The sequence below is a fragment of the Rana temporaria genome, chromosome 5 (assembly GCF_905171775.1).
Source record: "Rana temporaria chromosome 5, aRanTem1.1, whole genome shotgun sequence".
In the NCBI taxonomy this organism is placed as follows: Eukaryota; Metazoa; Chordata; class Amphibia; order Anura; family Ranidae; genus Rana; species Rana temporaria.
The window spans coordinates 272559825-272584268 of NC_053493.1; the positions used below are offsets into that span (position 1 = coordinate 272559825).

At 39.6% G+C, this 24444-nt stretch overlaps 1 protein-coding gene across 1 annotated transcript in view; it reads right to left on the reverse strand.

Annotated features, from left to right (window-relative positions):
• Positions 1-10797: 10797 nt before the first annotated feature.
• The window catches only part of GALR1 (galanin receptor 1), a 310940-nt gene continuing 297293 nt past the window's right edge, over positions 10798-24444 (reverse strand). Inside the window, exon 3 of the mRNA XM_040353862.1 lies at positions 10798-11847. Coding sequence (XP_040209796.1) covers positions 11530-11847 — 318 coding nt within the window. The 3' untranslated portion in view covers positions 10798-11529. The remainder of the gene's footprint in view (positions 11848-24444) is intronic.

Consider the following 24444-nt stretch of genomic DNA (forward strand, 5'->3'; position numbering starts at 1 on the left):
TACACACACGGCTGCTGGGGGGTCACTCAGGACTCGGGGATTAGATTCCACAACTGACAGCCCTGTGAGTTTCACTGCACTGCACTGTCTGCTGAAATTTCTCTGACTCTTTGCACATTCCAGCACACTAGGATTTAACACAGTGGAATGTGCAAAGCAAAGAAATGTCAGCACAGGCAGAGCACGTGTAGGAGTCAGACTACTGATAAAATACCTGTGATACTAAATGCTGTTATAGCCGCTGCTGTAATGTGCTTTTTAAAACATATGCAGAATCATACCTCATGTCTCCGTGTGTATATTACATTCCCCTCATGTGACTCCATGCTCGGACCTGCCTCTCATCTCCCCTGATGTCCGTTCTCAGCCCCGCCCATCGTCTATAGCTAAAGTAACAGATCACAAGAGAGGCGGGCGGGGCTGACATCAGAAGAGACTTTGAAACGAGGGATGTGAGAGGACAGAGGAAGAGAGAGGCGGGCCGGACAATGGAGTCACATGATCGCATGTACAGTTACCACACATGGAGCTACGAGGTATGAATCTACATATATTTTAAAAAAGCACACACAACGCCGGCCACTTAATGGATTACAACGCGCATTCATTACAAAAAAAAACATTTTAAAAGACCTGCTCGGAGCGATCTCCCGGGAGGGGCGGGGCAAGTCGGGATGACGTCACCCGACATCGATTATTGGGGTCACATGCATTGATGCCGAATCGGGGGCCCCCGAATCGCGATGCATCGATGCAACGATTATATTCAACACCCCTACTTAGCATATGGTTACACTGACTACATCTGTGAGACTGTTTCTGTCTTTGTGATATCATACCTGATTAGATCAGGATTGGGTTTATTTCCCCTCTCATTTTACCTTGAGAGGGAGTATTTATCTACATGGATCATCTGTTCCATCTGTCTTTCCTTCTTTTTAGGACTTCCCTGTTGGTCTATATATAGGGGATCAGGAGTTTTGTTGATTTTTTTGTACTTTGCGCTTTTTAGCAATAATTAAATGATTGTAGTTTAACTTTTTAGGGTTGTTCCCAGAGTTTAAACATTTAATACAAGCTCCTTGGGTATTTAGGGAGTGCACATGCTAACAATTTTGGAAAACAAATGCATAGATAATGTGTTAGGCAGTGGCCCTCCACATGTTAGGCAATATGTAGAATTATTTGGCAGTAGAATGCTAAAAGATTCAAATGTATATGCAAGCCGGATTTGATTATGACAGAGAGAATTATATTGTTTAAAGTGTCAGAACCTTGATCCGTACATTGTATACACAGGAAAATGGTAGTTAGTAGAGGATTTAACCACAAAAATAGAGCAACAATTTTGAAAATTCTATATTTTTTACTTTTTGCTATAATAAATATCCCCAAAAATATATAAAAAAAAATGTTTTTCCTCGGTTTAGGCTGATACATATTTTTCTACATATTTTTGGTAATAAAAACGCAATAGGCATTCATTGATTGGTTTGCGCAAAAGTTATAGCATCTACAAAATAGAGGATAGTTTTATGGCATTTTTATTAATATTTTTTTTTTACTAGTAATGGCGGTGATCAGCAATTTTTTATCATGACTGCAACATTATGATGGACACATCGGACACTTTTGACACCATTTTGGGACCATTGTCATTTTTACAGCGATCAATGCTATAAAAATGCACTGATAATGTAAAAATGACACTGGCGGTGAAGGGATTAACCACTAGGTGGCGCTGTAGGGGTTAGGTGTGCCCTGGAGAGTGATTCTTACTGTAGGGGTCGTGGCTACACGTGACACGTCACTGATCTTTGTTCCCGATGACAGGGAACACGATCAGTGACAGTGTCACTAGGCAGAACGGGGAGATGTTGTGTTTACACACAACATCTCCCCGTTCTTCAGCTCTGTGACCTGATCGCGGGACACCGGTGGCAATCGGGTCCATGGTTCCCGTGGGCGCGGTCATGGAGCTTGTGTCAGGGTCACGAGCACGACCACATGGTGGCAATTTAAAGGGGACGTACCTGTATTCCCATTTGCCTGTCCGTGACATTCTGCCAAAAGTGCACGCGCTGGTCCTTAAGCGGTTAAGGAGATTATTTTTGTAGCAAATGTATTACTTTTTCTTTCAGCCTTGTTATGACATAAACATGACCTGTAAACTGCATATGGAATACTGTAAAGATTTTGTTTTGCTGTTTATAAAAGCTTTTATTTGTGTTCTTATTCAAAGTGTGCTTTATATAATGTTACAAGACAGTATATACATTTTCAAATTAAAAATCTGCAAGCTTTGCTTCGTAAAAGCCTGTTTGTTTAAACACTGCAGTTTGGAACAATCCAGCTTCAATGGAACTAAGAATAACGAAACATCTCTTGAAATTTGTGATCCACATTTCTTTTTAATTGTTGAATATTCGAAAGCATTTAAACAAGGTGACGTGGTGCAACAACACATAATATATTTATTCAAAAATGAAACACAAGGGATTTATTATCAAACAGAAATACAACTTATCCTAACCAACCATAACGTTTTTATCACAATTTTAAAAGCAAAATGCCTTGCTTTAACTAGCTTAGGTATTGATACATTAATACATAATATTTTATACATAATGTACATTTATTACATGTTTACAGAAGTAATTGACAACCCAAAATATATTGCAGCCTTTAGTGTTGGATAGTAAAATAAAGGAGATAATTAATTGAAAATTGAGCAGAAAACAACTAAATCTGTATCCCACGAGAACCATTAAGATACTTTTTATCGTCATAAAGAATGAAACATGAGCATAACTGATTGTAAGCCTAGGTTTACACTAGTGTTCCTGCATAATCATGCTTTTTTCAGTGTGTTTTTGTAGCACATTTTTACATATGTTTTGTATCTTTATTTAAATTTTTTATACATTTTTTGTAGGATTAAAAGACTGATTGTTAAGCACAAAACTGCACAAAATGTGCCAAAAATGCCCCAAAAGGGCAGTTTTCATGTGCTCCCAATAACGTCTATGGGATAAAAAATACACTATGCTACACTAATAGAAGCATCTGTACCTTTTAAAAAACTGCATTGCACCATGTGGTATCAATATGAATGGCACCAAAAAGAAAAATTGGATTTTAATGGTCTTGTATTGCAGCACAGGAGGGCAGGCGCAGGAGAAAGTCTAGTGTAAACATGGCCTTTTAAAGTATACCATAAAAGTAAAATCAGTCTGTATATGCAGTAAAGCACGCTTGTTATACTCACTGTGGAACCTAAGGGCTTAATCCTCTGCATTGTGTTAAAAGGCTGTTTAACCCTGTCTTCTCTGATCCTCTCCTTCTTCCACTGCCCTAAATCCATCTCCTTATAAGACAGAGCCTTTGGAGTCACTCTGCACATGCTCAGTTTGGTGTGCATTGCTAGAGATTTTTTTTTTTTTGGGCACGTGCATGTAATCAGCACAGGGCCAATCAGCACTGTCCAGACAGAGGGTCCTGAAGCCTCATAGGACAGTCAAAGTAGAATGAAAACTCCTCCTACAAGCTTTAACCAGACACTTATAGAAGTCACAAGACTGCTATATACTGTCATGAGAAAAGGTATTTAGCTGTTTATATTAACTAAAACTATTGCATTTCCATTGTCTGTGTACTGTGGGAGACCAGATATAGAGAATGCAGGGTCCTGGGCTTAGTAACAATTTCACATAAAGCCATGGTAACTGTTTTAATTATACTAATAAACAGTACAAGTTTAAAAGTTGCCTTTACTGGAGGAAATGCATGCCTGATGGCTGCCTTCCCTTTCTCACAACTAATAAGACATTGCTGTCTCATCAATTACAATCCCCTTATATCAATATTACATTGATAAATTGATCATTATTGTCTAAACTCATTGAAGAAAGTGTTGCTTAAAGTGTTACTAAATTCAGGACTCTGCATTCACTATATCTGGTCTCCCACAGTATGCAGAGCATGGAAATGCAACTTTTGTAGTAAATATAATCTTGTGACTTCTATCAGTGCCTGGTTGAAGCTTGTAGAAGTTTTCACACTGTCCTTGTCTGTCCTACCAGGATTTAGAACTCCTCACCTCTGTCTGGACAGTGCTGATTGGCCCTGTGCTGATCACATGCACCCTCCCAAGAAAACAAAACACTCTCTAGCAAAACACACCAAACTGAGCATGTGCAGCCTGACTAAAGTAAATATGTCTTATCCGGACATGTTTTAGAGACAATGCAAGAAGGGGAGGATCCGTGCATACAGGATCAAACAGCCTTTTTACACAATGCAGAGGATTAACCTCTTAGGTTCCAACGTTAGTATAGCAAGCATGCTTTACTGCATATACAGAATAATTTTACTCTTGTGGGTTTAATACCATAATGGATTAGAGTCAGCCAAAGGTGAAAATCCATGACGCTTTGCTGTGGTATTACTACATAGAAAATACAGTACATGTGAATAAACTTTTAAATCTTATATTGCCTTCTAATGGCTGTTAAATGTTCAAAGTGTCCTCAAAACACATGTCTATGACATGGTTGTACCTCCATGCTGCTGCCAGTCCAGGGATCCTAAGTGTACAGATATGAACTGACTGACCCCCTCAATAATATCTGCCTAATTCCACCTGTTGAAAGCAGTTCCCAAAATCATGTGACTTATATATGCAAACATATAACAAACACATTTCTATTTCACCATCAGTAGAAGCATGTCTGCCCAGTCTCAGGGTGCTGCAATGCTGTTAGTGCTGATACATGTTAGTTTTTATTTTTAGCTTTTGTACTAAATTCAAGGTTGAAAGGGTTTCTCTTCTCCTGCCAGACATTAGATTGTTTTTTATTAATCATCAGCCTCCCTGCCAATACAAGTTGCTGATTATGCTGTTATATCTGTGCAGCTTTTGCTATAAAAAATAGAGACAATTCCTATGTTTGTATTGTCCTTTAACATCTTCATTGGCCTCTCTGCTCAGTTCAAGATGCTGAACTCATGCTTCTGTCAAATGACCAACAAACCTACCCCAATGATCTTTGCACTCTAAAATTGTAAAAGAACAGATTTATATGTGTTCTGGATAAACATGGGGTAAAATGTGCGTGATAGCACAATTATGTTTATTTAATTTCATTTTTTTTTAGTACTGCAACACATTTTACCATATAAGTAAGAAAATGTGCAAACTGTGGCAGATTGTCATGCCTTGAACCAGACTATAGTGGCAAATTGGTTGAATTGTGGGTAAAACTGACTTTAAAAAGTTCACTCGTTGCTACATACTGTACTGTATAACGGTGTAGGACTTCAAATCACCAATAATAACTTCAATATTTGTAAAATTTAAGATAATAATTCAGATCAAGAATGTGCAAAATATGTTTTTATATACATTTAATTTTAATTTCAACTAATAATATAGTAAAGTAAAAATGCCTTTTTTGTGGCTAACTGAATATATTTTGAGGTACGAACCTTTAAAAACAACTAGGGACACCTCGCGGAAGTGGAAGGGGACACAGGTGCCGCCGCCCACCGGAGCCCAACCTGGGGTGTCACCGGCCAAACAGGGGGGTTGTTTTCCACCCCCCCAAAAAAAACACCAGCCGCCCACTGCTCCTTCACCCAATAACCCGGAGTGCCACTGTACAAAAGAACTATACAGAAGATTAAAAGAGGTGGAAATTAAGTAAAATGTAAGTATTTATACATTTAAACAATTTTTTTCTTTTTAAATAAATGTATAACTGCATTCATTTGTGTTCCTTATTTTTGTTGTACATTTCTGTCTATATGTCCACCATGTGGTAATGTGGTCTAATGTGCAAAAGTGCCATTTATCAAACATTCACTGCAAGTGTATAAATCACTGTGATTTAAAATTCAATACAAAAATTATATTTAGGATGGGACTTTATTTATACTGTACATATGTTTTATTAAAAGTCAGGTCTTTATTAAAGGATATGTAAAAAAAAAAATGTTAAACAAACATACTTTCCTCCTCTGTGCAGTTGGTTTTGCATAGAGTGGCCCCGATCTTCCTCTTCTGTGGGTTCTCAGCAGCTTTCCTGGCTCCTCCTCTTCTCGAGTGCCCATCTGAGAAGTGCTTCCCCCTGGGCACCCATGTGGGTATGCTCCCATGTCCTGCTGCTACGTCTATTGACACAGATAGCAGGACTCTGCTCCTCCCCCGGCTCCTGCGTCATTGGATTTGATTGACAGCAGCGGAAGCCAATGGCTGTACTGCTATCGATCTATCCAATCAGGACCCTAGACACCAGCTGGACCAGGCATGCTCATCCACGTAGCAGGAACAATCAGGCTCAGGTAAGTTAAAAAGGGGCTCTGGGGGGCTGGTGCACTACAATAGGTTTTTCACCTCAGTGCATAGAATGCATTGAGGTAAAAAACCGCAAGGGTTTACAACCTCTTTAAGTATCAAAAAGACATAAACATATAAAGAAACTTTTAAAATCGTCACAAATCACATGTGTGCACTTAGTCAAAGATGTCTGAAGAACCTTCCTAAGAAGTTCTACTGAAGGTATCTCGGATGCATTACAGGTGAGGTCAATTTGTCTACTCTGTGATATAAAATACATTCACCAGGAGAATGACCTATAATGAATGTATGGGAAGGTCACTGCTTTATAAATATACCCCTGAGTTTCCTTCTTCAGGTATGGCTTAAAGTGTTTTTCAAAGCTTGCACCTCAAAATGTATTAATTTAGCCACAAACAAAATATCATGTACATTTTTACTTTCCTACTTGTACCCATGACTATCATGGTACAACAATTTTCTACTAGCAATTAATGATATCCTAATAAGGCTTAATACACATTAGAGGTTTGGTGGACATATAGACAGAAATGTACAACACAAATAAGGAACACAAATGAATGCAGTTATACATTTATTTAAAAAGTAAAATTTTTTAAATGTATAAATACTTACATTTTACTTAATTTCCACCTTTTTTAATCTTCTGTACGGTTCTTTTGTACAGGGGCACTCCAAATTATTGCGTGGAGGAGCAGTGGGGGGTGGAAAACAACCTCCCTATTTGGCCGGCGACACCCCATAGGTTGCGGGTGAACATCGCTCCAGCAGGCGGCAGCTCCTGTGTCCCCTTCTCCTCTTTATCGCGGCGGCTTCCGCCAGGTGTCTCCTCCCTCCTCCTAGGCGTCCAATAGGATCACCTTTCCTTTCAGACAATCGGGTGACGGGTCTAAAAACCCACTTTCTAATTGGCCGGGAGGAGATTCAGTGTAGCAATAGAGAATATTCATTCGCTATGTCACACAACTGGGTGGGCTAGGAGTGCAGTGCAGGAGCCCACCCATTTTTTAATTTTATTAGAGCCTCTGGCTCTAATCACGTGCCTCAAGAAAAAAACACCTCCCATTGGAATCCATGCATACGGCACCCTGCATGTAGATTGGGGGCCAGACTCATGAATGGGGGGGAGGTGCCCTGCACCCCTAATTGACGGGCCACAGCTGGGAAGAAGGGACATATTTAGGCCAATTAGGCATTCTGCATTCACATGTGCTGACAAACCAAAAACTGACCAAGGAAGAGAGCATAAAGATGACCTCATAAGTCTGCTCCTACCATCTATTCCACTCATAGTTGCTGTTGTGTTGCTTAACTGCAGCCAAGAAAAGTCAGGTTTCTAGTCTGCCTGTGCCATGTAGTAGAACTGTAAACCTCAGGACTTGGTGCACAGAACTACAAATACTTTGGCAGATAAGACAACTCCCATAAATGTTTTTTATCTGTCTTAGCTGTTTACCTGGAGTTCAGATTTAAAGGAAATCTATGTTGAAATAATATTTGGGCTTCCATTGCTACCCTTTCCTTAAAATAGCAGATATACATCAATCAATAGATAAAACTCATAGCGAACAAAACTTAGGCCTAGTACACACGATCGGTTAAACCAATGAGAACGGTCTGACCGTTTTCATCAGTCCAAACCGATCGTGTGTGGGCGCCATCGGTTATTTATCCATCGGTTAAAAAAAAGCCAACTTGTTTTAAATTTAACCAATGGATTCCTAACCGATAGAAAAAAAACAATCGTTAGTAGGCACGACCATCGGTTAAAAATCCACGCATGCTCAGAATCAAGTCGACGCATGCTTGAAAACATTGAACTTCGTTTTTTTCAGCATGTTGTTGTGTTTTACGTCACCGCGTTCTGACACGATCCTTTTTTTAAATGATGGTGTGTAGGCACGACGGACCATCAGTCAGCTTCATCGGTTAACCGATGAAAACGGTCCATCAGATCGTTTTCATCGGATGGACCGATCGTGTGTACAGGGCTTTACAGTAACAACAGGCACTTCCAGGTCAGTTCATTGTCTAGGTGCACCAAATCCAGAGATGTTCTGTTATACCTCCCTCATTCATAGCATTACTGTTAACCTAACATTGGTGGGTCAACTGCAGGTATTAGAAGGCAGGAGTGGGCAGAGACAGGCCCTTGATAAATGATTCTGGGTAGTTGTTTGCATAGCAGATGGGTCAGGGCTCATGGAACCTGGTACTAAAAGAGAAACCTGGTTATTATTATTATTATGCATGCACTGTGCAGTGTTCTGCTATCCTACAATACTACCACAATACAATACTATCTCTGCTTATTAACAACACTTACAACATATCTATATAATGGGTAGATGTTTTTAGTTTAGTATTTCCTGTTTTTATATTTTCTGTTAAGAAGAGGCACATAAAATCTATAGCACTGATAAAATGACCTTGGTACATTAGTACACGGATATTGGAAAGGCTATTTACCAAAGAAGTATTTTCCCTTAAAGCATTTATTACCCCAACACTTTATATTCCTGATATGTGCCTGCTGTACTATGTACTTGTATGAGAATGAATCCTGTTCTCTTTGTATTGCTTCCTCTATGTAAAATCTCTAGTGTTCCTGCCAGTCCCTCTGCTTTCCTATTAAAAACTGACCACACTAAGCAGGCGAACACAACGTAGTCAGTTCTCTAGCTATGCTGGGAACTCAATGTACTCTCCTCCAATGATCCGGCTTGTCCTGACACTCCCCCTGCACAGCCATACACTGGGAAGCTCAGTGAACTGCTGCTTCTCCTCCCCCCAGCTTGTATGCAGCTGAGAACAGAGGATATGTGATCACTCATAAAAAAGCAAAATCAGATATTTATAATGTTTTTCCTTTCATTTCTATTTTAAAATGAATGGGCTGTTTTACAAGGTGATCGTTTACAATCACCTTGATGGACTGGGGACAGTAAATGAAGGGGAGGATCAGAGAAGTCATGATCAAACAGTCTTTTTACATGCAAATGCAATACTCTTATTAACACCTTAGGTTCCACAGTAAGTATAACAAGCATGCTTTACTACAGACTGGTTTTACTGTTGTGGGTTTAGTAACACTTTAAGTTACTGTATATTCTGTGGAATAATTGATAACACAGGAGCATATTTAAACCAGTAAATGTTATATTCACCAAACATATCCACATTTCCTGCAGGTGAATTAATCACTGAAATGTATCACTAAATTCATTATTACTGTGAAAATACTATGATAATACATAAAAAATTGTGTTGTAAAAAAGGGTAGTTTTTGTATAATTCCTGCATTTATTTTGTTAATATTTGTTTTGACAACTGTTACCTATTCCTAAATGTGATTGTACCTCACAATCTAGTTTAAGAATTAAAATATTTCCATGGAAACATCATGCCTGATACATTAGGTGGCAAATTTCATTGTGCGGTAAAGCAAAACAGTAATCTTATACATCCTTATATTAGATTCAGCCTAAAAAATTTAATATAACACACTTGTTTGGCTAAGCAAAGAAAATATTTCTATGGTAAATATGCCAATGTTTGAATTATTGACCTGTGCCACATTAATCGTTTGAGTATATCTATTTAATTTGTTTAGTAGGAAAAAAACAACAACATGGCCATATGTCACATTCAAAAGTCGTGTCTTAAAATTATATGTATGAGCTAAAACATTAAAAAAAAAAATTAATTTATACATATAAAGTTTAAAATAGTAAATTTGCTTATTTATATAAATTTGTTTTAGCATTATAATTTTTGAGCTCACATATTGACCTACACATTGCATGAAATGAATACATTAATAAATACAGAATTTAAAAATGCACATTGCATCTAAATGATGCCCCATCAAATAATACCTCTTGTGTATTATCAAATAGCTGGTACACATAAGCTGACCATCACACCAGACACATTTTAAAAATAATTCAACATTTATTACATTAAAGCTGAACTCTAGAAAGATCTAAAAAGACTCAAATTACAATAGATCTGTATTTATTAATAAATCATGAAATGTGTTATCTTAAATGCAAGTTATGTGTTCTGTATGAACCTCTTCCAGCCCTCATGCAGCAGAGCTCTAGAGGGAAATGAAGAAGTCGTATAAGGAGCTTTACTGCAGTGCCTATGTAATAAATAGGCTCATGCTAATTGAAGGAGAGAATGGAGTGACATAAGAGATGAGCTCATCAGTTTGCTCCTTCTCCTTTCAATGTCCAGTCAGGCCTCATACACACGACTGAGTTTCTCGGCAAAAACCAGCAAGAAACTTGCTGGGATTTTTTTTTGCAGAGGAAACCGGTCGTGTGTACATTTTTCGACGAGGAAACTGTCGAGGATCCCGTCGAGCCAAAAAGAGAGCATTTCTTCTTTTTCCTCAATGGGAATGGAGAAACTTGCCTTGTCGAGTTCCTCGACAGCCTAACAAGGAACTCGGCGAGGATAACGATGTGTTTTGCCCGTCGAGTTCCCTTGGTCGTGTGGACGAGGCTTCACAGGCTGGAGAGGGGCAGTAGAGGAAAATCAGATTCCATGCCCTTCCAGACAGAATTGTGCTGTGTGGCAAAGATTTGTACATTTTAGGATTGGATAAACAGAATTCCTTGGTAAATCCTTTGGCAAGATTGTGAAATGAGGTTTTGGCCTAGAGTTCAACTTTAAGTCATCATTAATAAAAAAGGATGCTTTGAATAGTTTATGTATTAAAAATGTTTTATAGCATGCGTTTTAATAGCATTATCATTTAAGAAGCTACATTTTACAGCAGATATAATAACAGCAGACCGGAATTCTAAAATGCATCACAGGTTATAATAGACATTTAATTACATTTTTGCATACAACATAAACCAGCTCAGGTAGCATGTTGCATGATTTTTAAAAATAAAAATATTTTCATTTACAGCTTTAAAGATTACCAGGATACCCTCCTTGTGTCTCTTTTGAGTACTTCATTTGTTTTTGTACCTATCATGTAGTAGCAGTAGCTTAAAATATGTAACTTAGTAAATGTAAGCTAACTGAAGCAAATGCCAGCTACGTACATCAAAACTAGACAATATACTTGCAAGTTTAGATAAAGTATCCTTGTGCTTTGAAACCTCATTACTGCACAAAAAGATCTGAACATTGCAACCGTATTATCTGAGTCAAACATGAGTGCAGTTTGTAGAAGGAGGAGTCTCCATTTTGCTTTTTATTTCTTTAGCGTCAGTCTGCATGGAGTCGCAGCCAATTTGGCATTTAAATACTTGCTTGTAGGCCTTCCGGAAATTTTCAGAGAGGAAAGCATAAATGATTGGGTTTACAGAGGAGTTGCTGTATGCAAGACAATGGGCAGTAATTCTGAAGACATATGAAGCCTGCGTTAGTGGAAAGTTTCCAAATTCAACCCACATATAGATCACATGATGAGGAAGCCATGATATTCCAAACACCACCACAACGACTAAAACGGTCTGGGCTGTCTGTAGAAAGAAAGACATAAAATACAAAGTATTCATATTATTAATTCTGATCTCTGAGGTAATGTAATTCTTTGATTATCGTGTACCAAGAGCAGTAATGTGCAATAAAATATCAATGTTGTAGCCAGGTGGTATGATTATGTCAGATTTTTGCAACTCAAAGCGGTACAATTGTTTTGCATAGAAATTTGGCGTTTTATATTGTAGGCCTGTAATTCTTAGTAATAACTCACTTAAATCTGTCCAAACAAGAGTCTAGTAGATATCCCGGGGATGATAACGTTTAAAAACACTAAATAATAAATTATAATATAATAAATAATTATAAATAATTATAAAAAATAATAATATAATAATAATAAAATGGACAAAGCACTAGGGCCAAAATAGAGGTGAAATGATTTCATACAGCAATGTAATCTGTAGCAGGGAACGGAGCCTGGCACACAGAGGCATCGGGCAGAGGACACAGCCTGCGGACACAGCGGGGGGGGGGGGGGACGACATCGCAGGATCCTGGGGACAAGGTGAGTATACTGCATCAGGATCCTGCAATGAAATCCCAACTGTGGATCGGGGTTACTGCTAATGGTTCTGAAATTTAACCCTGAACCACACTCGGGAAAACCACCAGGGAGGTTAACTAAACAGTCCTAATCTTTGTGGTACATCAGTTAGGTAACAGCATTACACCAGGCACCTCATCCCTGAAGTAATATATGCAAGACAGCAGGCATTTGGTTGGGATAATAACGGTGCCAAACAAAAGGAAAATAGTTTATTTAATACATGATTAAAAATGAAATACTTAAAAATTGTTTACACATGCCCTGTATTTGGTCACATTAGACAATCACAGAAATAGGTTGAATAAGTGGTTGTAGTGTAGTGTCTGATCTCAACATGTTTTGATGAATTTGGCTTTTTCAGGGGATTTCGAGACTACTACTAGTCAATAACAACAAACTATAACAAAATTCAGACATGTATAAAACATACAGGCATAACCCACTTTTAAGAACACAATGGGGTTTATTTACTAAAGCTGGAAAGTGCAAAATCAGGCTCACTTCTACATAGAAACCAATGAACTTCTAACCCCAGCTTGTTAAATTAAAGGGGTTGTAAAGGTTTGTCTTTTATTTTCTAAATAGGTTCCTTTAAGCTAGTGCATTGTTGGTTCACTTACCTTTTCCTTCAATTTCCCTTCTAAATGTTATTTTTTTCTTTGTTTGAATTTCTCACTTCCTGTTTCTCCTCAGTAAGCTTTCCACCATCATCCGAGCAGTGGAAAGTAATTTAGAACAGCTTACTGAACACCTTACTGAGGAGGAACAGGAAGTGAGAAATTCAGACAAAGAAAACAAAGAAAAAAAACATTTAGAAGGGAAATGGAAGGAAAAGGTAAGTGAACCAACAATGCACTAGCTTAAAATAACCTTATTAGAAAATAAAAAACAAACCTTTACAACCCCTTTAAGTTTTGGTAATAAAACCTGGAAGCTCATTGGATTCTATGCAGAAGTGTGCCTGATTTTGCACTTTCCAGCTTTAGTAAATAAATCCCATTGTGTACTTAAAACTAGGGTATGCCTGTAGTCAGTAATTGGTATGGCAGCATTCTATAGTATACATAAATCCATTTATATACATTTAAAAAAACATTATATATGTATTGAACAATATTCACTCTGTTTACACCAACCCAAGCTTACCCATTGACCACCAAAGAGAAACAACCCGATCGTTCACATAACTATGAGACGAAGACACAATGTGACCACAGGAAACACAGGAAGGCCAGGCTAGGATAGATGATACATAAGAAATACATCTAAATATACAGTGGACATATAGTATATGTCCAACCTATGACTAGATCAGGTTAATATGTTTATTCACATTGGGGCAGATCCTCAAAGAAATTACGCCGGCGTATCTCTTGATACGCCACGTAATTTCGAATTTTGCGCGTCGTATCTTTGTTTTGGTATCCACAAAACAAGATACGACGGCATACCTGTTGTCTTGTATATAAACAGTATTAATAACAGCTAATACATGGTCAGGAATGCTTTATATTATCCATACTTATGGATTTGTAATTCCTTATTAAGGAAGCCATCTTTATGGTTGTCATTATCTATCTATCTATCTATCTATCTATCTATCTATCTATCTATCTATCTATCTATCTATCTATCTATCTATCTATCTATCTATCTATCTATCTATCTAATAATGAATAACTGTAAATGCATGACAATGGCATCAAAGCAGATAATATTGATTTAAAACATTATGATTTTGGCTCAAATATATTTATAATATATATATACACACACACACACAGTAATAACAGTCTCCCTTTTCCTATATATTTTTTGGATACACGGTTATGATGATCTTTTTTTTTCAACCACAAAAGGATTGATTTACCAAAGGCAAATTTACTGTGCATAATGCAAAATGCAGTTGTACTCTGCAAGTGCAGTTGCTCCAGAGATTAGTAAATGAGCCAAAGCTTTGCTGACTTCCTTTATCCAATCATGTGCAAGCAAAAATGCTGTTTTTTTTCCCCCTTGCATGTGATTGGGCATTCTTTGCAAAGTAAAGCTTACCAATGGAGCAACCACACTTGCAGAGTGCAACTGCACTTTGCAAAGTGCACATTGTTTTTGCCTTTAGTAAATCAACCCCAATGCCTCTTACTAAAATGTCTGATTGAGCCATTTAGGATAAGAACCAATGAGGGGTTCTGACTGGAGGTATTGAGTTCTGTAAACTACAAGCTTTTTTACAATAAAGAAGACAAATGGAAACATAAAGAGGAGCCTGCTAACTGGATAGAAGAATGCATAATATTCCCAAAATATATATTTTTTTCATCTGACTTAAAAATGTATAATTTATTTTTACAAAATCTTTACTGCTACCATTTACTACTACCGTGGATTTGAGGCAAATCCTGTGGGTTCCAGATTAAAAATAATAATACACCTCATGGCTCTAAAACTTTGGTGAGAAGGCTTAAAAGGGTTAATAACAGAGACTGTACATGAAAATCAATCTGTACCACCAGGTACAGCTTTAACCACTTCAATACAGGGCATTTTCACCCCCTTCCTGCCCAGACCAATTTTTAGTTTTCAGCACTGTCGCACTTTCAATGACAATTGCGCAGCTGTGCGACGTGGCTCCCAAACAAAATTGACGGAATTTTTTTCCCCACAAATAGAGCTTTCTTTTGGTGGTATGTGATCACCTCTGCGTTTTTTTACTGTTTGCGCTATAAACAAAAGAAGAGCGTCAATTTTGTAAAAAAAGCTATATTTTTTACTTTTTGCTATAATAAATATCCCCCAAAAATCTATAAAAAACAAATGTTTTACTCAAGCGTATATTGATTGGTTTGCGCAAAAGTTATAGCGGCTACAAAATAGGGGGTAGATTTATAGCATTTTCATTATTTATTTATTTTTTACTAGTAATTGCGGCGATCTGCGATTTTTATCGTGACTGCTATATTGTGGCAGACACATCGGACACTTTTGACACTATTTTGGGACCATTCACATTTATACAGCGAACAGTGCTATAAATATGCACTGTTACTGTGTAAATGTGACTGGCAGGGAAGGGGTTAACACTAGGGGGCGATCAAGGGGTTAATGTGTACCCTAGGGAGTGATTCTTACTGTGGGGGGGAGGGGACTGACTGGGGGAGGTGACCGATCGGTGTCCCTATGTACAAGGGACACACCATCGGTCTTCTCTCCCTGACAGGACGTGGATCTCTGTGTTTTCCTCGTCGAGTTCCGTGTTAGGCTGTCGAGGAACTCGACAAGCCAATTTTCTCCATTCCCGTCAAGGAAATAGAGAACATGCTCTCTTTTTGGCTCGTCGAGTTTCTCGACAGTTTCCTTGACGAAAATGTACACACGACCGGTTTCCTCGGCAAAATATATCTTCCAGCAAGTTTCTTGCTGGTTTTTGCTGAGAAACTCGGTCGTGTGTATGAGGCCTAAGGATCACAGAATTTTCCCCTTAATGAATTGAACCTGGGGAGATTCTCCCATCACTAGTCAAAAACAAAAGGAAAACCTACAGTATGTTGAGAAAGTTACATGCTTCCATGTTGCCATTGCCTACTTCCTTCTGAGAATGATGGCTGTGTAAGTGATCCAATGTATTCACTACTTTCAGTTACTAACCCAAACAAGGTATGCAAATCCGAAGTTCTGACTTTACTACGACTTCAGTGTGTTTTAAGGCTCTGCTACACTGAAAATACTTATGCCAAGAACAGACTGGTAAAATAAGCATTTTAGGAGGTTTCAGGGTGCAAAGCAGAAAGCTGACTTTGCTAACTTGCTTCTAAAAGGATCAAGTTCTGGGATGTCATCCATATCCATTCTTTGCTACTAGGTGATTTGATGACATGAATAGAGTTGAGCGAACCCGAACTGTAAAGTTCGGGTTCGGTACGGACTTTGGGTTTTTCCCAAACTCGGACCCGAATAATTTGAAAAAGTTTGGGTCCGGGTTCGGAGTTCGGAAAAAAGAAAATGTCCGGAGGTCCCCGCAAATTCAATAACCAGACCCTTTAGGTCTGGTATGGATATTAAGGGGAACCCCGCCGTCAATTAAAAAAAATAATGACGTGCGGTTCCCCCTAAATATCCATAACCAGACCCTTCAGGTCTGGTGTGGATTTTAAGGGGAACTTCACCCCAAATTTTAAAAAAAAATGGCGTGTAGTTCCCCCTAAAATCCACACCAGACCCATTATCCGAGCACGTTGACCTGGCCAGCCGCAGAAAAGAGGGGGGGACAGAGTGCGCCCCCCCCTCTCCTGAACCGCACCAGGCCACATGCCCTCAACATTGGGAGGGTGCTTTGGGGTGCCCCCCAAAGCACCTTGTCCCCATGTTGATGGGGACAAGGGTCTCATCCCCACAACCCTTGCCCGGTGGTTGTGGGGGTATGCGGGCGGGAGGCTTATCAGAATCTGGAAGACCCCTTTAACAAAGGGGACCCCCAGATCCTGACCCCCCCCTGTGTGAAATGGTAATGGGGTACACTGTACCCCTACCATTTCACGAAGGAAGTGAAAATAGTAGTTGTCTGCAAAAAAAACACACACACCGTTGAACAAAATACTTTATTAATTAAACCAAATAAAAATTCAGCAGTGAAAATAGACGATTTTCACCGCTGGATTTTTATTTGGTTTAATTAATAAAGTATTTTGTTCAACGGTGTGTGTGTTTTTTTTTCAGACAACTACTATTTTCACTTCCTGTGTGAAATGGTAATGGGGTACACTGTACCCCTACCATTTCACACAGGGGGGGGTCAGGATCTGGGGGTCCCCTTTGTTAAAGGGGTCTTCCAGATTCTGATAAGCCTCCCGCCCGCATACCCCCACAACCACCGGGCAAGGGTTGTGGGGATGAGACCCTTGTCCCCATCAACATGGGGACAAGGTGCTTTGGGGGGCACCCCAAAGCACCCTCCCAATGTTGAGGGCATGTGGCCTGGTGCGGTTCAGGAGAGGGGGGGCCGCACTCTTTCCCCCCTTTTTTTTGCGGCTGGCCAGGTCAATGTGCTCGGATAACGGGTCTGGTGTGGATTTTAGGGGGAACTCCACGCCATTTTTTTTTTTTAATTTGGGGTGGAGTTCCCCTTAAAATGCACACCAGACCTGAAGGGTCTGGTTATAGATATTTAGGGGGAACCGCACGTCATTTTTTTTTTAATTGACGGCGGGGTTCCCCTTAATATCCATACCAGACCTAAAGGGTCTGGTTATTGAATTTGCAGGGACCTCCGCGCATTTTTTTTTTCTAAAAGTCCGTGTCCCATTGACTACAATGGGGTTCGGAGTTCGGGTTCGGGTACGGGTTCCCGAACCCGAACTTTTTTTTTAAAGTTCGGGTTCGGGCCCGAACATCCAGGTGTCCGCTCAACTCTAGACATGAACCATTTATGTGCCTATCAAATATCCTCACAACTCTCTGTGTGCATGCTTGCCCCTGGTTAATGACTCACTAAACACTAAATGACGGATGAGAATGACAGCCCCAGAGACTTATGCCGTGTACACACAATCAGGCTTTTGCCCGGCCAAATCACATCGGAATTCCGACGGAATTCCATCGGAAAAATATAGCACACGTTCTATATCAAAAGTCCAATGGAATTCATCAGAATTTCCCATGAAAAAACTCTGATGGGGCTACACACGATCGGAAAATCCGATGGAAAAAGTAAATCGGAAATTCCGATTGTGTGTACGGGGCATTACACCCTTCAAAAAACGTCAGTGATGGCAATTCCCTTATTTCGATGTTGACAGTTTTTAACACACTTTTGCTTCTACTTTAGACAAAGAGAGACAATTCAAGCAGGAATGATAAACAGTAGCAACATTTACAATAAAAAGCTCCCTTTCCCATCCACCACACAAGTAAAACTGACCAGAGACTGAATTAACAGTAAACAATTAAAGAAAAAATGTTGAAATATTACAGGAGAACATCCTTGTGACATCTCCAAACAATGCCACTCCGTGTATATGAAGAAGTCTATTATTATATGTTTAGTTTGTGTTGAGGTTTTACTAATAAAAGGTTGCCAAGTTTTGAAGAATGACTCCTTATTCCTTCCTTTTGTTTAGCATTGTCTCCAGCTATTCTCTTCTGAAAAGGAATTTAACTTGTTAGTAACAATTTCCAGGCTGGGGTCTGTAAAGTTTTGCCTCAAAGGGTAGAATTTTCTGGTAGTCCCAGATCTGTTATATAAGACCCATTTTGTATGTCTTTGATTTAGGGAAGTGGTCCCCCAAACTGCAGCCCGGGGGTCGAATGCTGCCCTTTGCTTGCCTTTATACGGCCCTTGGAGCACTATTCCGCCTTTTGACATTACCAGTGAGGCATAATTCCTCTGACTGACAATGGGACACTATTCCTCTCACTGACACCGATTGGGCACTATTTCACTCAGGGACATCAACAATTGGGCACTATTCCTCCCACTGACACCAATGATGGTGCAGCCATTACAGAAAGGTATTGATGAGCCCCAATATAATAGATGTTTGCTTTTGGGTTTATTGACCCTTTAACCACTTCAGAAATGGAAGGTAACAATATGGAACTGCGTTACTTTAAAGAGGAAGTAAACCCTCGTTATTTTTATTTTTTTTAAAACCCTGCAAGAGAAGCATACTAGGTCATTATGATCAACTTACCTGAGATTGAAGCCCCCGAAGTTCCCCTCTGTGCCCTCCACCGCCGCCGCCATGTCTCCCGACAATATTCTTCCTGTTATCGCCGCTCCGGCGCTGTGACGCTGGGACTGGCCAATCCCCGTGCACGCACGAAAATTCGGCATTAAGCCCGAATTTACCAATCACAAAAATGGCACGCTCAGTGCGCCTGCGCTGCTGTCTACGGTGCGCATGCGCCATAGACATCAGTGCCCGTTTCTAATTCTTAGAAATAACTCACTTAACCACTTAAGCCCCAGACCTTTAGGCAGCTAAATGCCCAGGCCAGGTTTTGCGATTCGGCACTGCGTCGCTTTAACAGACAATTGCGCGGTCATGCAACGTGGCTCCCAAACAAAATTGGCGTCCTTTTTTCCCCACAAATAGAGCTTTCTTTTGGTGGTATTTGATCACCTCTGCGGTTTTTATTTTTTGCGCTATAAACAAAAATAGAGCGACAATTTTGAAACAATTCAATATTTTTTACTTTTTGCTATAATAAATATCCCCCAAAAACATATATAAAAAATTATTTTTTCCTCAGTTTAGGCTGATACGTATTCTTCTACCTATTTTTGGTAAAAAAAAACGCAATAGGTGTTTATCGATTGGTTTGCGCAAAATTTATAGCGTTTACAAAATAGGGGATAGTTTTATTGCATTTTTATTAATTTTTTTTTTACTACTAATGGCGGCGATAAACGATTTTTTTCGTGACTGTGACATTTTGGCGGACACTTCGGACAATTTTGACACATTTTTGGGACCATTGTCATTTTCACAGCAAAAAATGCATTTAAATTGCATTGTTTATTGTGAAAATGACAGTTGCAGTTTGGGAGTTAACCACAGGGGGCGCTGTAGGAGTTAATGTTCACTTAGTGTGTGTTTACAACTGTAGGGGGGTGTGGCTGTAGGACTGACGTCATCGATTGAGTCTCCCTATATAAGGGATCACTCGATCGATGCAGCGCCATAGTGAAGCACGGGGAAGCCGTGTTTACATACGGCTCTCCCCGTTCTTCAGCTCCGGGGAGCGATCGCGACGGAGCGGCTATAAAAGAATAGCCGCGCCGTCGTCCCGGATCGCTCCCCGCGGGAATCCGGCCGCCGCATGTAGCGGGGGGGTCCCGATCGGACCCCCCACTCGCTAGAAGGCAAGGACGTACATGTACGCCCATTTGCCTGTACGTGCCATTCTGTGGACGTACATATACATGCGGCGGTCGGGAAGTGGTTAAATCTGTCCAAACAAGAGTCTAGTAGACATCCCGGGTATAATAAAATTTGAAACACAAAATCATAAATTATAATACAATAAATAAATAAATATAAATAATTATAACAAATAATATAATAATAGTAAAAATTATTACTTTACATTTTTTGATGACGAATTTCCCCACAAATCACTATCGCTCAATTCTGCAAGTGATTATAATTTATTATCGCTGTTTTCTAGCTGGTTTAAAACCACTTTTGACATAAAGGGACACTTTTTTTTTGCTGTGGACAATCTCCAGTTTGCAGGCAGAAAGAACAGTTTTTATTTTATAAAAGTGCATGTAGGACACTGGGCAGACCACTAGGGACAAGGGGGGTGTGTATTTTTTACATACAGTACTGTAATCTATAAGATTACAGTATACTGTACGTATTGTGTTTATTTACTTTTTTAAATTTGGCGCCAATCTCTGCCCCGTGCGTCATAACGTCACAGGGAACGGAGCTCGGTGTCCTCCTCGCTCGATTTGGTCCTGAAATTCCACCCCAAGCCAGACTTGGGAATACCGCCCGGGGGGGTTAACCGTGTAGGTTCAGGAGATATTTCTTGCACCTACAGGTAAGCCTTAATCTAGGCTTACCTGTAGCTGCAAGTTGTGTGGTTGGCTTTTCAACCACTTTAACTGACAACTGATTGGTTGGTGCTGCAGCCAATTGCAGCACATCAAATATATTGCAGCTTATTAATCTTTAGATGTGGTGGCTGCGTTAATTTTTTTTCTCTGTTTTCACCTGGTGATATGACCAGTAACTCACCCCCTGTATTAGAAGTATTAGAATGCCCCCCACAATGGATAAAGGAGCAAAGAGGTACCTTTGGAGAGCAGACTTGTTAATCTGGGTGTAGGGAAGTGTAGATGCACAATTAGATTTAGATACACTAAACTAAAGCCAAACTCCATCTCAAGCTTTATAAGCAGTTACATAAAAAAAAAAAAAATCGTTTTGGGATTAAAAAGGTTTTACCCAAATAAACAAAATCTGATCAATATAAGCACCCCTGTCAGTGAAAAATGGTTAGTAGCATCCGTCTAATTGCTACAGATACTACAGCTACTGGCCAGAAAATAAGTTAAAAAAAGAGCCTAAAAAATAAAATAAATGCAGCCATTATATCTAAGAATTGGTGAACTGCAATATAATAAATGTTTGATTTTTGTGTTTAACACCATTTTATTGTAATACCTTGCTTACTTGGAATACCCATTTGCATATAAGGAAAAAAAATATGATTTCTGCATGACATGATTGGATTGCTGGCATGAACACAGCTTTACCTTATTTATTAAACTAGGTAAACATTCACTTTGCAAAGTAAACATTCTCTACTCCTTTAGTAAATTAACCTCTGTGTTTAGCGGAAGAATATTATTTGTTGCATACAAACAGTAGCTCAGAATAGAAAGTCTCCTCCAGAGATGTGTTCAACAGCTGGTCATAAAGCTTGAGCTTTTCCAAAGCTTTTGTAGGATGCCATGCCAGATAATTAAAATTATAACGTTGGAACAAAACAATGTAACGTTGAGAAAATTAAGTAAATTCTTTTTTAATTATTTCTTGTTATAATTTGAAGATCATTTATAATGTATTCTGTTATTTTACAAAACAATTTTTCCAAATCTTTTCAGTCTATTTTTTGGAGTAATAACGGAAATGTCTCTAGTGGGTATGACAGTTAAAGTATTTGTGAACCCTTACATTGTAAAACATTATATTCATTTTAAAATAGAAATGAAAGGCAAAACATATATATATATATATTTATATATATATATATATATATATATATATATATATATATATATATATATATATATATATATATATATATATATATATATATATATATATATAGTAGCGCTCTGCTCCCAAAGACTGGGGCACTATTCTAAATTTAGAGGAGGGTGTCCGAGCCAATAGTGGGCTCAGACTTTGCTGAATTCCATTGAAATTAGCCTCTGTTCTGGCTATGGTTGTGCTTGTTAGGATTTTCCCCTGTTGCCTGTACGTGGCGTTATCACCTCAGGCCATGTTGGAACACAAGCGAACCACGGTGTGTTAAGTGACCCTTCTCGGCAGCAGCCAAGTGGGAGTGGTGCCCTGCCGTGCATGCCGGGGAGGGATACTTAAGGGGCAGACATCGTTTTCCGGGGTCCTTCGCCTCGTGGCCCTCCTGGCGCGAGGCACATGTGTGTGATCTTGACCTCAGGACCACGTTGGCCCGAGGTCGCATTCCATAGTAGGCCCATTCTTCCTTACAAAAGTCTTCCAGTTCTTTGAGATTTCTGGGCTGTCTGTCACGCACTGCTCTTAGATAGGTGGATTCAGAAAGACTTAGGCCGGCGTATCAGTAGATACGCCGGCCTAAGTCTGAATTTGCGCCGGCACTAATTTAAGCGTATTCTGGAAACCAGATATGCTTAAATTAGGCTCAGATACAAGCGGCGTAAGTGTCTTACACCGTCGTATCCTAAAGTGTAATTTTTAGGCCGACCGCTAGGTGGCGCTTCCATTGCGGTCGGCGTAGAATATGTAAATTACTAGATACGCCTATTCAAGAACGTACGCCCGGCCGACGCAGTACTAATACGCCGTTTACGTAACACATTATCAGGCCTAAAGTCATTCCATCAAATAGCTGGAATAGTAATGTTAAGTATGGCCGTCGTTCCCGCGTCGAAATTCGAAAATTTTACGTCGTTTGCGTAAGTCGTCTGTAAATAGGGATTTACGTCATTTACGTCCACCTCGAAACCAATAGGACTGTGCGGCGTACTTTGCCGCAATGCACACTGGGATATGTAGGCGGACGGCGCATGCGTCGTTCGTAAAATACGTCAATCACGTAAGGTCAACCCCCATTACCATAAAACACGCCCCCCTCAGCTAAATTTGAATTAGGCGCCATTGCGCCCGCCCGATTTACGCTACGCCGCCGTAACTTAGCAGGCAAGTACTTTGTGAATCATGTACTTGCCTCGCTAACTTACGGCGGCATAGTGTAAACACGATACACTACGCCGCCGCAACGATACGCCTGCCTACCTGAATCTAGCTATTAAAGTCTATCCATAGATTTTCAATTATGTTGAGGTCAGGAGATTGTGAAGGCCATGGCAAAACCTTCAGTTTACACCTCTTGATGTAATCCCCTGTGGATTTTAAGGTGTGTTTAGGATCATTATCCATTTGTAGAAGCCATCCTCTCTTTAACTTCAGCTTTTTCACAGATGGCATCCAAAATTTGCTAAAATTTTATTGAATCCATTTTTCCTTCTACTCATGAAATGTTCCATGTGCCACTGGCTGCAATACAACCCCAAAGCATGATTGATCCACCGCCATGCTTAACAGTTGGACAGAGGTTCTTTTCATAAAATTCTGTGCCCTTTCTTCTCCAAACGTACCTTTGCTCATTCCGGCTAAAAAGTTATATTTTAACCTCATCGGTCCACAGAACTTGTTTCCAAAATGCAATGCATCAGGCTTGTCTATATGTTCATTTGCAAAGTTCAAACGCTGATTTTTGTGGTGAGGATGTAGAAGAGGTTTTCTTCTGATGACTCTTCCATGAAGACCATATTTGTACAAGTATCTCTTTATAGTATAATAGTGTACCACAACTCCAGTGTCTGCCAGATCTTTCTGGAGGGATCGTGCAGTCAAACGTGGGTTTTAAATTGCTTTTCTCACAATCCTGCAAGCTGTTCTGTCTGATATTTTTCTTGGTCTTCCAGATCTTGCTTTAACTTCCACTGTTCCTGATGACTGCTATTTCTTAATTACATTCCGAACAGAGGATATTGACATCTGAAAACGCTTTGCTATCTTCTTATAGCCTTCTCCAGCTTTTTGAGGCCCCGTACACACGGCCGAGGAACTCGACGTGCCAAACACGTCAAGTTCCTCGTCGAGTTCAGGGATGAAGCCGCCGAGGAGCTCGGCGGGCCGCCTTCTCCCATAGAACAACGAGAAAATAGAGAACATGTTCTCTATTTTCTCGACGAGTTCCTCGGCGGCTCCATCGGGCCAAAAGTGTA